Here is a 17,545-nt window from a genome sequence, read left to right on the forward strand (position 1 = left end):
AGGTTGCAAAAACAATGTACTTATGGTAAGAGCTGGGATACTTCCTCTGAAGCAGGCAGGCTGAGCCAGCATCAAGTGAGCGAGTTCTGCGCCATCTTCATTAGGACCGGAGGCTTCAATAGCTTCAGTTTTGGTACCTTGTTTTGGGTTTTGTTTTTTTTTTTTTTTTGAAAGCCGTGAGCTGGGAGCACTGCCGTGTGCCGGCGTTTCAGCCCTAGCCTTGTCATGTTCGGTGCTTATCCTACAACCCCGGCTTCTCCATGTATTTGAATATTGAAGAATTCCACATTTTTTAAAAGGTCAGAAGGCAGCAACAGACGAGAGCCAAACCAAAGGGAGAACGCTTGTGGCCCACGACACGGGGAGGGCGTTGTGCGCATCCCGCGGCCGCTCGGGGTCCAGCACCCGGCTGCCGCAGGGAGCCCGGCCCCGGCCCCGGCCCCGGCCCCGGCCCCGGCGCGGCGGGCGCCGCTCTGGGCTGTCCCGGTCGGGGCGGGGCCGTGCCGGGGCCGCCGCCGGGGCCGCCCCCGGGGCCGCCCCCGGGCCGTGCGGGGCGGGGCGGGACCCCGCAGCCGCGCTCAAAGGGCGGTGCGCGGCGCAGCGCCCGGCCCGAAGCCTCCGCGCCCCCGGCCGCCGCCGCCGCCCCGCAGACCGAGCCGGGCGTCGCAGGGCGCTCGGCCCTTCCGCGGCGGAGCGACCCGGCCGCCCGCGGCGCATAAGGCTAAGGCTTTCCGACTTCAGCTACAGTGCTAGCTAAGTCGGGGAAGGCAACACGGAGCGAAGCCGCGAGTCCCCCGCCTCCTCTGGGCACCGGGCTGTGGCAGCGGCTGAGCGGGCCGGCATGGCGCGGGGAGCGGAGCCGGCGGGCGAGCAGCACCCCTGCGGTCAGTGGGCGGCGGCGGCGGCCGAGCCGCCTCTCGCTCGGTGGCCGGGGCGGGGGGCGAGAGGCCCCGCCGAGGCCGCTGCGCGGTGCTGCCCGCGGGTGGGGGGCGCGTCCCCGTGGAGGCTCCCCTCCGAGAACGATGTCGGGTTCCTCCACGGCAGCGAGTAGTGCCCGGCGTGTACCGAAGCGTGGTGGATGTGCCCGGGCCTCCTTCAGCATTTGTTTCTTATTTCTCGTTTAGGGTCCGTGGCTGCCTATTTTACGTCTGCAAAGTTTCTTCTTTATCTTGGGCATGCACTGTCCACTTGGGTAAGTAAAATATTGAACTGGTAAAAGTAGGAATTTATTAATCTAGCTGTGACTTACGTAAACGCTATTGGTACTTTCCAATCTTCACAAAACAACACACCACCACAGAGAGATGTGTCGTTACAGCACCTTGCTGTTAAGTCTTCATGGTCTTATGTTGCGGTAGATTCAGTTTTCAGTGGTGCAGAGTAATACAAGACTTGATTTCCTCTGGGCCTGGTTCTGTACCTTCTTACGCTTTTAAGTTCCTACAGAACCAGCGAGACTCCTAATAGAGTAAGCTCTGAGTGAAAGGAATGAAGTGTAGCCCACTGCAGAATGAAAGCCAGTCCATTGCAACATGTACTGGAAGGACTTGTATATTTGCTAGAGTTACTGCTGGGAAATACTCGCTGTTTACAATGGACCCATTACTGCTGCTTCTTAGCAAACCTTTTTGAGAGTGACAGGAGATGTCTCTTTTTTTTTTTTGGCAAGATATTTGCTTTCTGAAATGCTTTCCTTCTGTAGTAAAGTAACACTACGCCAGTTTTTACTCACTTGAAAGGTACTTAAGTATGCACTAAAAAGAGACAGTCTGTATGATAAAATTAAGAATATGTGTGTCTTATAACACAGCCTTAAGCCTCCATCCAATGGCTTGGTTCAAAAAGAAGGGAAAAGTTTACTCTCTGATATTCCATGTTTTCTCTTTAGTCCTGAGTTTGGACTGCTTTAATGTGCGCTTTGGATAGCACTGAACAAATGGCTGATATACAGTTACAACATTGCATGCCTAACTCTGGCAGCTCCTCGCTTTTACTAGCCTGAAAGGTCATACTGATGTTTCTGTTAGTGGAAGAAGGCTTGGAGTGGTATCAAACACTTGTTTAAACAAGTGCAATATTTTAGCAATTATTAATATTACTGAGGGAGCTGGGTGGTGATGTGTATGTTTCATTCACTGCTTTTCAGAGGCCAGGGTTGTTACCTGCAACAGTTTTTGTCAGCAATGCCCACAAAGTACCTAACTGGCAATTTGGCCAACCCTGCTCACTCCTCCCTGACAAGTGCTTCAAAGCTTGGCGGTGGGAATGCTCTCAGAGTACATGAGCAAAGGTGACAAAGCAGAGTTTGAAAGCTATGTTGCACACCATAACAAACCAATTAGACTGCAAGATGTCTATGCAGGTGTTCAGCAGTATTAATGGTATATTCCTTTTTCCAGTGTCTTCTGTTGTACTGAAAATCTTCACTCAAAAAAAAAGCCAACCAAACCTGCTGAAACAATAGAAATCTAGCTTATTTTGATACAACTGAGTGCTGGACTGCATGTTTTATACCTTCTAAGCTTTAGCGTTCTCGGAATCTGAACGTTTTTGCTAACAGGGGCAATGAACAAGCATTTTAATCTTCAGAACTCAAAGTAATATACAATCTCTGTTCTGAAATGGGTATGTCTACAACACAAAACCTGATGGAAATGTGGTTTTGCTGTAATCAAGAGAACTAATTTGGTTTCTGTGTTACTAAGCCATTCCCAAATACAGAGAGAAGCTGTAAATGATTAAACGTGTCGCATGTCCACAAATGTTCAGGTTTGAACAACGTCTAGACTATGTCTTAGGCTCTTGTTCAGTAAAGCATTTGAATGTGTGCTTGACCTCGGTGGTCTTAGTAGGCTGGACTGTGCTGCTGAACTGGAGTCTCAGACCTTATGCTATTGCCTTTGTCTTTAATTCATTGCTGTCTATTACTGAGCAGTAAAAAAAGAACAGAACGAAACTGGGTTCACCTTGTTGGTGCCAGGCCTAATGCTTGCCAGGAGGTCAGTTGCAACTTTGCAGCCTTGTCTGTGCCACTCAGGCTTCTGGAGGCCTGTCAGTAGGTAGTAGCCTGGCTACTGCTTAACTTGTGGGCTTCAGTTCTGAGATAGGACTGTGTATATTCAGTCTGATTATAAGGATAATTATAACGACAGAAGAGCAAGAACCATCTTTAAAAGGATGGTGAGTCTAAACAGCTGTACTTATTTAAGAGAGTTGAAATATACACAGTTTGAGACGTTTTAAAGTGGGGTTAAGTATATATGATCAAGGCTTTGCCCATTTCTGAAGGCAATATTTACTGTTTAAATTTCAGTACCTCATAGCTTGAAATGACCTACCTGCTTCAAACCCCTGTAATTCACTCATATTGTTGTTTTGTGACATTAATTTGTCTTTGCTCTTTATGGTTTTTAACTCTTTAAAGAAACTTATGCTTCTGGATTGGGACAGCTTTAGTTATCCCTAAACTTAACCATGTGGGACTGGCCTGATTGAAATACTCTGGGTGAAGTGTTGGATAAGGGTGAACAGAGTTCACAGGCTCCTTAAATGAATTGTATAACAAAATCATGATCTCGCTGAAGTCAAAGGAAGCTTCCTTTTTCACTCTGACAGTAGTGGATGCCACTGATATTCACATACTTCTATTTTTTTAAAAAATGCTTTTTTCATCTTGTCAGAATTCAGTTACTGAAACATCTCTGCATAAAGAAAAATACCCCAAATTTCTGTTCTGAAATTTTAAGGTGAAGGTACTCTTTTTGGCTTATTTTTCTAGCTTAACTAACAGTTACCCAGGCTACTTAAAACTTAGTTAATCCCCCTGCATGTATTTTAAGTGAAATTCAGTGAAGAGGTACCTCAGGTCATATTAAGTTTAAGTGAATGCTAGACTTGGCAAATTATATCTCTGTGTTTTCATTGCTGGAATACTTTCTATATATGTCTACTAATTATGGAAAAAAGTGGAGCATATTTTACAGAAGACTTTAGATGTCTGTGGAGAGTGAAAATGGGTTTATTACATACAAGAGGGCGCATCTAAGCTGGGTGTGCTTGTATCTGTGTTTTTTCATTGGTTTTAGTTGGAAAACACAAAATACCCAGAGTTTTTCCTTGAACAGTGCAATTTTGTTCCCACGTGGTTGGGATGTAATTATTTTTCTGCCTGTGGTTAAGGAAAAAAGTATGAATGTGTTCATATTACCATGTTTGAAGAAATCTCCTTCAGAGAACTTCAGTAACAATAAAAGGCAAATTATTTTTGTGCATCTGTGCTACACTGAAGACTTTAATCAAACTGCAGTTACTGTGACCCTCCAAATAGCATGCTTCTTATGTATCTCTTGATTGCTGTGTTATATGCTATGCTAGATTTGGCAGATTTTGCTTTTTGAATGTGCTTTTATGTTGCACCTCCTTTAGAATATTTGAGGTCCATAGAAATTTGTACTATTTGCTGTATCACATAGCAATCGCTTATTTAAGATAAGGCAGCAGAATAAAACAGTTTCATGTTTGGTTTTTAACAGACTAACATCAGGGACCCTTATTAAACAGTGCGCCCAGAATAGTATGAATGGCTTCTATTCATCTGCTTTGTTATTGATCACATAAAGCATTTTCTGTAGTGCATTTCTTGCGATGTGTTTAAAAATAAAGTGAGATATGACTCCTATCATGTGACAACAGAAAAACCTTGATGTATTGCTAATGAGCAAGCCACAGGTCTGTTTGATAGCAAACCTAAAAATATTTTGAGTAATATGAAGACTACTTCACTTGGACATGTTTAGCATTTTGGGCTTCTTTTTCTACCTGTAGTAAGTGGTACTGGGACACAAAAATTTTGTATTCTAAGCAGTAGGTTAAACTAGCAATAGGCTAAATAGGTTGAACTAGCTCTCATATTCTACCTCCTAGTAATATGCCAAAGCTTAATCTTGTTAAAAAGAGCTTAAGCCCATTGGCTTCAGGAACTTCAGTTAACATTTAGGACAACACCTTCCTTGATTTACCCATGTCTATCCCGAATTGCATTATGACTTGCTTTGACTTGACTGGCTCTTGTGTTTTAAAGCAGCATTTAAGCTTTGGTTGTGTAAGAGCAAATCATTGTATTGAAAAGTTATTTTACTAGTATTGGTAATCAATAAATCTGCTAATATTTGATCTGTGCTGGAGAATCTATGTAAGCTTTCTGAGGCTTGTCAGATGTGGCTGGTAACAGACTTTGTCCTGTAATATTGTAATAGAAAATATCTGGGATTTTTGATGTGGTATTACAAGCTGTAATGCTGGACTTGATTAGGGCAGATGATCTTAGTGATACTGGGATAAAATCAGTAGTGACAGGATGTAGTAATCAAAAAAAAAAACCACCCCAACCCCCAAAATTAAATACCCCACCTCCCCACCCCTCAAAAAAACCCAACCCCCAAACAACACCCCCCCATGCCCCACCCCTTCATGTGTAACAAACCATTTTTTTTTAATACGGACTTTTGTCAGGGCATTAGTAAAATAGTCAACTTGTGTGGTTGCAAAGTGCAAATAGTAATGTGTATGTGCTCTCTGTTACTCTTAAAGGGAGATCGTATGTGGCATTTTGCTGTGTCTGTGTTCCTGGTTGAACTGTATGGAAACAGCTTACTCCTGACGGCAGTCTATGGACTGGTTGTGGCGGGATCAGTTCTTCTCCTGGGAGCCATTATTGGAGACTGGGTGGACAAGAACTCCAGGCTCAAAGGTTAGATGCCTAGAGCAGGTTATTTACTTAAAGATGGATCAAATTAATGTAAAAAGATAAAGCTGTTAGAGTTAACTCCTCAAGTCAAATGCGAGCACGGGGCTTGCTCAGTTTTGTTAAGAAGGGATAGCGTTTCAGAGTGGTAATGATTATACAAAGATAGTGTCAAAGACAGGAGGAAAACAGTTTTATGTCACAATATGTCCACTACTCAGGCTAAACCTGTACAATATGTAGAGACTTGCAGAAATGCAAAAGCTAAAAAAGCATGTAATTTTTAAGGACTACAGACCAAGTTCTTTACAGTCAAATACTAACATCTCACATTATTTGTTGCCTTCTGCCTGGATAACAAATATCTGCCTAAGTGTAAACATGCACTGCATTTCCATTATATGTATTTTAAATATGTATGCTCTAGTCTGTTTTATAAATAATGTGGTGTCAGGTTCTTCTTGCATGTATTTACTTTCTAATAGCTTAAAGTAGCATCGCTTCCATGGTATGCTGAAGGTAAATTTGAGAGACTTGAGCTAAGTCTTGTTTTCACCCCTGTAAAAATAGTGTTGGCATTTAAACAGGTACAGTTTGGTTTTGGGTTGAGAAGTCCTACTTGGACTGTAAAGTAAGAGCTATGAATTATTAGAGTTACAAAGTTACATCAGACATTAATTTGTTTCTCTAAGGCAATGGAAGATTCAAAATCTTATATGAAGTATAGTTTTACCACATATTTTGGGGGAAGAATAGGAAAATAAAAATACTTAAAGAATCTGCATGTTCCTTAATTTTAACTTCCTTAAGCTTGTAGTTAGCTCATTCTTATGTTCCTAACTGTTGCTCTCTGTTTTGATTTAAAACAGTGGCCCAGACATCATTGGTTGTACAGAATGCATCTGTCATCCTGTGTGGTATTATCCTGATGACTATCTTCTTGTTTAAGACACAGCTTTTGACCTTGTACCATGGATGGCTTCTTGTGAGTGCTTGATCTTGTTAATAAGGAATTAACTTACAAAGAAACTTGGAGGAGCGTGAAAGATGGATGAATTTTTGTTTTTCTCTCTAGTCTGTTTAGACATTCTTGTGAGCTAAAACTGGCAAATGAAACTTTGAGCTAGTTGGGTAAACAGAAATGATTGTTTTCTGTCAGGAATTGTAAAGTGGACTTGGTCCCGTTTTATCTGGAGAATAACACTAAAAATGTATGGATTAAAATGTAAAAGTATATTTTCTGGTCGTGCAGGGTAGGAGTGGAGATCTCCCTTCATCAGTTTCTCATGGTGTAACTCTTTCCCCCCGTTTTTCTAGACGATGTGCTATATCCTGGTTATCACAATAGCAAATATTGCCAATTTGGCCAGCACTGCCACAGCGATCACAATTCAGAGGGACTGGATTGTTGTGGTCGCAGGGGAAGACAGAAGCAAACTGGCAGGTGAAATATGTTGCCTTTTTACTACCTTAAATGTTTTACTTTCCAAGCTTGATTTTTAGATTAGAGTTTTATAGAGGTCAGCACATCTTTGAGTTCCAGATATTATAAGAAAACAACAGGTAAAAAGGGCAGCCTTTATTTTCCTCTTCCCTGCTCTGGACTGCGCTTACTGAGATTATAAATTACTGTTGTGATTACAGTTCAGTTTGGCATCCCAAACTTGTTTTGTCCTCCTTTTAGTTCTGCTGCAGCTTTGTCACGAAAACTTTATACTTGCTGAACAAATAAACAAACCACACTCTTAAATCAAATAACCAGTGTTTAATAGAAAAGCTATTTAACTTACAGGCATTTAAAGCCAAGTGTTGCAATACTTTATTTTTAGGTCACTGGAATGAAACACAAAACTATTGCGTAACTGGGCTCCTCACATAGGGATCACAGAGAGAGGTACATGAGAATGAAGTCCAGAACAGTAAAGTAGATGGATCAGGAAATTGCCAGTCACAAATGTGGTGCATGCAGATATGTTTGAAATCTTGTACTTCTCTAGCATTAGATGTCTACCTCAGAGCTGTGAACACTTTTTCAGTTGGAACTTAAAGCTCTGTATCCCTTTGACATCTGATACCTTTGGTATTAGACTAAAGACATAATCTTCTTTTTCGCTCAGTAAATATTTTCCCATCTTTTTCCCCTTCCTTGCATAGCGGCATGATGTTGTTAGGAGAGAGTCCCCATCCAAATCCTACTGTGTCTTGGTGGTGACAACACTGCTTGGGTGTGAGAGATTGTTTGGGATCCTCCCCAAAGATGGGTTGAACCTGACTCTCCTTTGCTGAGGGGTACTCCTAGCTGCCAGGCCATTCATGCCAAGGGATGTGTGATTGATCTTTGGCTATGCTGCTGCTCTGATTATAACAGATAGTGTGGGGAGCAGTGCTTTTTTGCTGTGAACTTGAGCAGGCTATGTGGGCTCTGTATCAATCTTGTAAGGGGACTTAAGTCTTCCCAGATAAAGGAACTGATACTGAAGTGCAAACAAGGCACAGAGCAGCTTAACATTGCCAAGACATTTATAGCTCACTGAAAACTCTGGGACTAAAGTTTTAAGGCTGACACTTCTGGAGTTTGGCTACCTCCAGGCCTAGATAGCATTTCAGCTTCTGGACTCTAATTTTGTTTGAAGCTGCCTAAATTACCCATAAAGTTCACTTACATGGCAGAGTCCTTTTAGGGATTTGAATCCTATATTGCAGATTTATTCTTGAAGCTTATCTCCAGTGAAGGAATCTTTTTTCCCCATCTTGTCCAGGAGAGGCTGATTCTTAATCAGATGCATTAGAAGCATTTTGCTTTCATTTCCCAGTGTACAAATTCTCCACCATAGTCCTTTATTTTGACCTTGCAGTGCCTTTCTGGGTCATGACTTTTGTAGAGCAGGAGTACAGGTTAGCTTTCTTTATGTGGGTGAATCACAAGTAAAATACCATCTATCCATAAAAGCTTTAAAGTTCTAATGGTTCTCATTAACCTTTCTTCATGTGCCAGATCTTATTCAGCAAATCTTCTCCTCAGTCCCTGTACTACATACTACACATGAGATAAGGTACAGACCACACCTGGCAGAGAAATGCTGCATGGGAGGCAGTCCTGCATCTGTACTGCTTCATGATCTCAGACAGAATATCTGACCGCTTATATTCAGTACTGAAAAATCAAGGAAGAGGTTACTCTAAATTCTCATGCAACTTAACTTAAAAACTAAAAGAACCTCACTGAACTAAGCACCTTAGTTCAACAGATCTATCTAAAGGATCTCTTCTAGGCTGAATAGGGTGGTTATGTGTTTAATCATAATGTCATTCAGAGACTGTTGAAGTTCCTTAACTTAAAAAATTAAATTGTTATTGACTTTGCAGCAAATACTGTTGTCTGTCTCTGCACTGTTACCTTTACTCAAAGAGGAGCCTTAGTTAAGCAAGTTTGTGGAATAGGAAAACAAAAAATTGGCTTTGCTTCCTCTTCATCATTGTACTTGATTAATTTTTCCATTTGTTCTTACTTTGTACCTTTCCTGAATGGAAATATTAGTCTTCCTCAACTCAAAAACCAAAGCTTAGTTCTTAGAATTTCTAAACCCAAATATCATGTAAGCATCTTAACTTAGTCATCCTAGTTAACCATCAGTCAGATAGTTAACATTGAATTGACTTTGAATTCTAAATAGAATAATCTAAACATTTCTTTCAATGGCAAGGAGTAATTCTCTACAGATTCAGAAAAGCAGCTTCATACTGGTATACAGTTTTACTTGCCCATCAAAAACTCTAATTTCATAGTAGGACTCTAAAATGGGTTTGAGATATACTTCTAAGCAGCCTGAAGCCCTGATGTGCAAAACTGTTGAGCATCTAGCAAATTTTAGGGGTGGAACAATGGCATCGTTAATTGGAAATTTACAAGAGCCCAAAGGGTGTAATGACACTAAAGCTGATAAGATTGGGGAGGGTGACACATCCCCCATCAGCAAATGGGAGATGCATTCATGCTGAGAATGGGCTGTTTGTTTTGACCATAAACTTCAAAGTGTGGAAAAGAAAGGAGTGAGGACTTTGCTCAGTAAGTCCTGAGAATGCCTACAGCTGCCATCAACCAATGTGACTCGATAAGGAAATTTAAAGCTATTTCAAAGGTCTGCTGCTATCACGGTGGGTACTGTGGTCACCGGTTATTAGAAGTAAATGAAGGAGATTAAGAAATACAGGGTCCAGTACTGGGAGATAGTTGCTAAAATTATCTTTATGGGAAAGAATTCTACCATATGAGACTCCTCTTAATGTCTGGAGTTGTGCATGCTGGGTTTGAAAGTTAGAGATAGGCTTAGGAATCCATAATGTCACTAGGGTGCAAGGGTAGTCTGATCTCATGACTGACAGTTTTACCTGCAGTACACTTCCACTGGAAACCCAGCATGTGAAACCTGAAAGACCTCATGCAGGCACAACTGGCAGGAGTATGGTTTTGGCTTACAGCTTGGTTGGTCTCACTGGAACACTCTAAAGATGCCTCTGGTTAGCAAGCTAACTCCTGCTCCTGCTGGAACTGCTTCTTAGTTTGATGTATAGACATGTCCAATCCCCAGTTATGCTGGTGAATGTTTCAGTGTAAGTGTTCAGCAATTACTTCATATCATCAAATCATTTCTGACAGATATGAATGCCACAATAAGAAGAATTGATCAGTTGACCAATATCTTGGCCCCAATGGCAGTTGGTCAGATAATGACATTTGGCTCCCCGATGATTGGCTGTGGATTCATTTCTGGCTGGAACCTGATGTCAATGTGTGTGGAATATCTGCTGCTCTGGAAGGTTTATCAGAAAACCCCTACTCTCGCTCTCAAATCTGCAAAAGTTGAAGAGTCGGAACTGAAACAGCTGAATGTCAAGAAAGGTATTGAAAACACAAAAATAACTGTTCAGATTCACAGTATATTCACTGTATCAGTCAAACTGAAGTGTTGACTTTTGTCTTCTACAGACACTGCTTTTAGGCTATAGAGATTTCTACTCACAGCTTGAAGGTTTCAGGTTCTGCATATAGATACCAGAGACTAAGTCACAATACTTTGTGCAGCTGTTTGAGGAATCTCATAATATGCAGCTAAAGAATGAATTTTCTACTCTTAATCCTTTTAAGTCTGCCCTGTTATTTAGGGCTGACTGTGAGAAAGCTCCTATCCATCTATACCATAGCTAATAGGCTGATAAAGCCCTTTGTTCTGTTGTGTCTGGAAGCAAAACAGCCTGTCTAGGACTCTTTCTTGCAAACTCATCTCTACTTAGGCATAGTTCTAACAGGCTTTCAGGATTTTGTAGAATAGGTGGTAATACTTCTAGTCTGGCATGAGTTTCATGTGCTGCAGGAAATGGTGGAGAAAAATCTGCTTTGACCTTTTACTCTGCTTCCTTGGCCAAACTGAACAACGGGGATTTGTAGTGTAGATGGCTATGACTACAAGCAACCTTAAAATCAATATTAACATTACTTTAGATAGTCTTAATATGAGAAATTAAAATTGTTTTAGAAGCAGACTTTTTGTTATGAAGCATTTGAAATGTCAGATACTAGAATACAAAACTTAGGCATTTTCTATTTTTAAGATGGCAGCATGTGAATAATCCTGAAAGCTCCAGCTACAATATGTTGCGTGGGGTTTTTTTAAGAAGGATTATAAAGAATTCCTGTTTTTCTTTAAAAGCTAGCTAGCAATCTGTTCTTTGCTCAATACAAAGTGAGACAGGAGGCTGCTATTAAAAGTGCTGAAGAGACATATATTCTTCACAGCCAGCAGATCCATTGTGGTAGTAGCTGGTCCAGTAAGCTATTGGACTAGGCTGATGGCAGCCTCACATAGGGGAGCAAGATAGAGAGCGCAGAAGGCTCTATAGCTTTGGAACTGGACCTAAGTGCTCCTGGAGAATCAAGCATTTCAAAAATTTCAATATGTAGGAAACATCTCTTAATCTTTGCTATTGCAATATTCTGATTTCAGTAGAAGACTTGCATTTTTAAAAGTTGTAGGAATACTTCATGTGTCTCACTTGCTGTAGTGGAGTTTGTTTTAGACTCAACAGTGTAAAAACACTTCTCAGGCATCCAAACATTCATATAGTTTCTATCCCCATTACTAATCTAAATATTGCTGTGGATTTTTGGATTTTTGTTTGTGACCAGTGGAAGTGACTTTCTGCTATATTAGAGTAGAAAAGCATGGTCTGAGATTTTTTTAAAGTCAAGTTTTGAATGCTTTTAGCTTTGGTAGGTTCCAGCAAGAATCTCTCCCTTGGTTTTTCTACTGTGACAGGAGATACTGACAGATGTTCAAGTATTCCCTGATTTCTGTGGTTAGTGTGTTCAAACATACAAAGCTATGTTTAAATGCCAGCTAACATGGATGTTCATTAAGCAAATAATTTCTTTATGGAAATAGAGCACTCAGTCACAAGTCTATTGAAAAGAAGCAGGATATGCATTCTCCTACCACAGTTCAATTAAATAAGCAGGAGCTTAAACTGATAGGGATAAAATTTACTTGATCTTACTATAGAGGTGGGATTTGAGGACACTTTAAAACATTTAAGTAATCAGAGGAAGGTTGATTGCAGAATTTAACGATGCACTTCTGCAGTAGTGAACTTACTAACTGCAAAAAATGGTCTTGCAGTTTACACTCGGCACCTTCCAGGCCGGGGTGTATCTAACAATTACATTTCTGTTTTCAGAGTGTGATATGAAACCTGCTGAAGGAGTGCAGTTAATTGTTGAGAAAGATGTAACTGGCTTTGAGCCCCAGCAGGAGAAGGAAGTCAGCTGCGCTGCCCGGATTGCTGAACCTTTCATCACGTTTCGTGATGGATGGGTTGCATATTACAACCAGCCAGTGTTTCTTGCAGGCATGGGTCTTGCATTTCTGTATATGACTGTTCTGGGCTTTGACTGTATTACTACAGGCTATGCATACACTCAGGGTTTGAGTGGCTCTGTGCTAAGCCTCCTGATGGGTGCCTCGGCAGTCACTGGAATCATGGGAACAGTAGCTTTCACTTGGCTTCGTCGCAAATGTGGCCTGGTTCGCACGGGCCTTATTTCTGGAGTTGCTCAGTTTGCTTGTCTGGTCTTATGTGCCATCTCTGTATTCATGCCTGGAAGTCCTCTGGATTTGACTGTTTCCCCATTTGCTGACATCAGTGCCAGGCTGTTTGAAAATGAACCATTACCTACAATAGCATCTCCAGAAGAAAAGCCTGAAATGATTTTTGCAACTGGAATGCCCAACTTGTTAAACGGGTCTACTACTCCTGCTAACAGCGACCCAGAGATGAGTCCTGAGCCTGTGCCTTTAATCTCTGTTAGTCTCCTGTTTGCAGGAGTCATTGCTGCTAGAGTTGGTAAGTATTATGTCTCTATTAAAATTTAATCTATTGACCTCTTTTAAATCTAGAAATTACAGTGCTTGTCAACTAAATACAAATTTTAGTTCAGAATTGTAGGCTACAGTTGAAGTGTTATATCACATTTCTAAGGCTAATTGATGACAGTTCTCATGAAAATGAAATGATCTCGCAATAGTATTGCCAGTGCAGAGACTGCAGTACTAATTTCTTCCATGTCATATGTCACTAATAGGAGAAAAGTTACCACGTTTGGAGATGAATATAATCTTTTTTGAATGCTTATCTCTAAACGATCTTCCTTCACAACCAAATAAAACCATTTGTTAATAGCAAACAGAACTAAACAATCTCCAACTAAAACCTTCAAACTTAGCAGGTTACTAAATCAATCCATTCATTAAATAAACTGTCTAACCTTTAAACTTGTGGCCAGCAAAGGAGTTTAGAACAAAAACTTTGATTTGGATGATAGCTTAATTTCATGAGGAATTGTTGGTTAGCTTAGTACTAGTATCTTTCAACGGAAGAGGCAGTCAAATACATAAATGTAATGAACAGTAATTCTCCTCTGTAGAATTTCTGTACTCTTAATTTCTGCAGCTTTTGCTGAATTTTGGAGGAAGAAAATACTTGATTCAAGTGTATGAAGTTTGCAAGATAAACTTATAACCGAATCATTAATGGACTAGAACAGTATAGAAGCTAGTGTCAGCTGAGACTGTTGTAAATTATTATGTATTCTGCCGAGTGTAACATGTGTCTGACTTTTTTTGCAAACATCTTATGCAAAACCTGGCAATTGTAGCTGGCATAAGTACACTGTAAATAGCTGTAAAACAGCTATTTAAATAAGGAACAGATGAGCAAAGCATTGTTAACTTGATAGACATGTTGAAGCAGTATCTGACAGGCAAGTTAATATGTTGAGCTCTTATGTATTATTTGAGGAAATATTAGTAAAGGGAAAGTAAATTGCTCTTCATTGTCAGCGTGAAATCCATTCCAGTCTGACAAGGCTAGCTTGTCCCGCACATTTTTGGCAGAAGTAAGTATTTGCAAGTCTGAATTGAACTATGCCAGTAATGAAAGCTTACCATGAGAAGCCCAGTTGTACAGATAACTGTTTTTTTTCTCTCCATAGGCCTTTGGTCCTTTGATTTGACTGTAACACAATTGCTCCAAGAAAATGTAGTAGAATCTGAAAGAGGCATCATAAACGGTGTCCAAAACTCCATGAATTATCTTCTTGATTTGCTGCACTTCATCATGGTCATCTTGGCCCCAAATCCTGAAGCTTTTGGCTTATTGGTGCTGATTTCTGTGTCTTTTGTTGCAATGGGCCACATAATGTACTTCAGATTTGCCCAAAAAAGCTTGGGAAAACAACTTTTTGTTTGTTGCACTCCTGATCCTAAAGCAGTCTCTGACAGTTCACCACCGGGTAATACATCTACCGTCTGAAAGGATCCACTTCTCTTACTAACATGCTACATAAATATCATGGTTAAACACATATACTGCCTCTTGTGACCCTGTCTAAGGTGTTTCTGTAGAGTTGAATGCATAACCTAGCTGTTTGAGGAAGCTGTCCCAACAGAGATAAAATTTGTCTTACAGTGACCCTGTAAAAATATGTCATGTTTGGCAGAGGACAGCCTAGTTGGATTTTGACAGCTGATGGTTCAAAGGATCCCAGTCATGTCTAGCATATGATCACAAAAATAATGTTGGATTTCTGTCGCTGACCCCCCACAGTGATACTGTTTATTGGTTATACATACTCAGTTCATGAATTCTGAACAATTCCTGTGCTCATTGAGCAAAACCAGGGGTATTTTTAGTTGCTTCAGGATAACTTGATATACAATATTTGGGGTTTGGGGGTTTTTTCTTCTGTGTTTTCCCTTACCATGAACAGTCCTGCTCCCTTATCTTTTCAAATTGGTATAAACATGCTTCTTGGATTCCTGAAGTGGACTCTTAAGTTCCAATGTTTTCCCAAAATAACTTTTTAGTATTCTGTTTTGGTTTAACTTTACAGAAACATCTTTGCAGGTTTTTTGCATGCTTCCTTACAAATTAGATGAGTGCTAGGTACAACATATTGTATTACACTTTTGTTGCACTTCATAAAGTAAAACATAGTCTCATTTTAGCAGAAGCTATTGATGTAACATTATAAAGCATGGCTTTTTTTAATTGCATATGACAGGTCTGTTCAGGTTTGATGTAGCAGAAAGTGCTAAGGTCAGGAGTACTGGTACAGAAAGTAAGTCTAGGGCTAACTTAGTTTTTGCCTCAGAGTACAAGCAGCTTTAGTTTATTTTTGAATGCTATTCTTTTCTGAAACCCAATTAAAGCCTGATTTATTGGAAAATCGTTGGTGTTCCAGGCGAAAGAAGTGAAAAAGTGGATTACTTGCATTTATCTGTTTCACATGTATATGAAATTTGACGTAGTTCTAAAATGTCACTAAAACAATATGTTGAACTGTGTGGCCCTCTAAAGCAACTTCAGAGCAATGAAGAATATGTCCTTCTGATTTACAAGTTCTTGCAGTTTTTGCCTTTTCTACCCTCCCTGCATGTGTACTAACACAGTACTTCCATAGTCATTAACCATATGTGCACTTTTGTGGAAACTACTCTACGCACTTTGCTCTCAGCATTGAACCCGGTAGTGTTCTGAGTTTTCCCGTGGCATGGCAGTATGAATTCTAAACTCAAATCTTTGTGAAATGTTTGTTTGCAAAAGAAGTAGTGTGCAAAAACATAAGTCAGCAACCTGTGAAAAGTATCCTCTAACTTTGAAGGCTTTTTTATTTTAGGTACTGTCCTTCATACAGTCATCTGTGTTGTCAGACCTCAGCCCTGGAATGTAAGTGTGTGAACTCCATTGATGATAAAGGCATTACACCAGGGCTGAATCTAGGCCATTCGTCTTAGAATTTGTAATGATTATACCTTATATCAAACTAAATAGAATGTAAAAAACCTCTAGTGGCTTTTGTCTCAGATCCATTTTCACTCCTCTTAGAAAATATTGTATGAATGGAAATCCAATGTACTTGTAGCCCTCAGTATTCAATAACTGGATGTAACAATTTTTCTCCTCTACTGGACCAAAACTAATCATTACTGCTACGTTACTGAAAGTTTCTCAGGGATGTTTTCACTAGGTTTATAAGTGTTTATACTTTGACTAAGCTTTTGGGGTTTGTTTTGATAAAGTAAAATATGTAAATTAGTGTAGTTTTAAAATTTGTAACTCAATTCTGAGTGTAACTTTTAAGGAAAAGGGAATTTTGCCATCAGCAGAATTTAGAAGTCAGAAGACTCTTAAGACTCAGTAAAACAAGCTTATCTAGATTTGTAGAATAAATATGCCCAAAGGATAACCTATACAGTATGATACAAGTACACTAGTCAATAAAATACCTCTGATTAGCCAAATATGTTTTCTTATGTGTATCTAATCTAAATTGGGACCAGGTTTTAATATTGGTGAATATAAAGGTAGCCCGAATGTCAGTAGATGCCTCTAACTGCACTTTGGACATGTGAATGCCACTGTATATATTGGGCTCAGTGGCCATCAGGGAAATGAAGCTAAAAATGCAGCTTCTTGTGGGCTGTCTATAGCTTAGAGAACCCAGTGTGCCTAAAGTTTAATGCTATAGCACTAAGCACCAGACATCCCAGAGATGTGTACTCCTGGCATCTAGAGAGCTCCAAAAATGTAACATGTAGAGCTGGGAGCATACCATGTTCCCATCTGTTCCCAAAGTATTCTTTTCCAGGAGCAATATAGTCTTATCTGAAGTTGAGTAGCAATTAGTTTTATAAATAGTTCCACTAGATAATGCAGTCTGGATCTCAAGCCAAAAAAGTAGTATTGGGAGGGGGCTGGACTTCTGTATTTTGTACAAAAATAATGTTTATAGGGTTCATATGTGCAGATACACAGCTGGAAGGCAAGACAATCCTAAAAGAAAGAAGAAAGGTGGATGCTAGCTTTATGAGGAATAAGGAGGTCTAAATTGGAGGTCTAGTATATATTGGTCTGAGTCAGATGTCGAAAAATGTATGCTGCTTGAGCACAACCCATGTGTGTATAAGTCTTTAAGATGTACGCAGACACCTGTACTGATTAGTGCTTTGAAGCAATGTGGAGCCTGAAGTCTTACTTAGCAGGACTTTAAGTAAATGTTTTTGGCCTTGTATTTATTTATTATTTTTAAATGTGTCCAATTTGGATGACAACTGCCCTTAAAATGTACGCACTAGAAATCAGTCTTAACAGAATAGCATATTTTATTATACAACCTTATGCTGGACATACTATTGATTTATGTATTACTGTTGTTAAAGGTAATGAATAAATTTGCATAAAAATTTA

The 17,545-nt window shown here is 40.1% G+C and overlaps 1 protein-coding gene across 1 annotated transcript; it reads left to right on the top strand.

Annotated features, from left to right (window-relative positions):
* Positions 1–597: 597 nt before the first annotated feature.
* Positions 598–17,545, top strand: SLC40A1 (solute carrier family 40 member 1). Its single transcript, XM_064452017.1, has 8 exons — positions 598–884; positions 1,125–1,192; positions 5,590–5,749; positions 6,613–6,728; positions 7,061–7,187; positions 10,401–10,643; positions 12,476–13,141; positions 14,289–17,545. Exons 1-8 carry the CDS (start codon positions 842–844, stop codon positions 14,606–14,608), a joined length of 1,743 nt encoding a protein of 580 aa, XP_064308087.1. The 5' UTR covers positions 598–841; the 3' UTR covers positions 14,609–17,545.

This window comes from Phalacrocorax carbo, chromosome 5, assembly GCF_963921805.1.
Source record: "Phalacrocorax carbo chromosome 5, bPhaCar2.1, whole genome shotgun sequence".
NCBI lineage: Eukaryota > Metazoa > Chordata > Aves > Suliformes > Phalacrocoracidae > Phalacrocorax > Phalacrocorax carbo.

Excerpts from the sequence above, each read along its gene's own strand:
- SLC40A1 (XM_064452017.1), top strand. The coding sequence starts at position 842 with ATGGCGCGGGGAGCGGAGCCGGCGGGCGAGCAGCACCCCTGCG. Across the intron at positions 1,193-5,589 it reads GGCATGCACTGTCCACTTGG|GGAGATCGTATGTGGCATTT; the intron begins GTAAGTAAAATA and ends TTACTCTTAAAG. Across the intron at positions 7,188-10,400 it reads AGACAGAAGCAAACTGGCAG|ATATGAATGCCACAATAAGA; the intron begins GTGAAATATGTT and ends CATTTCTGACAG.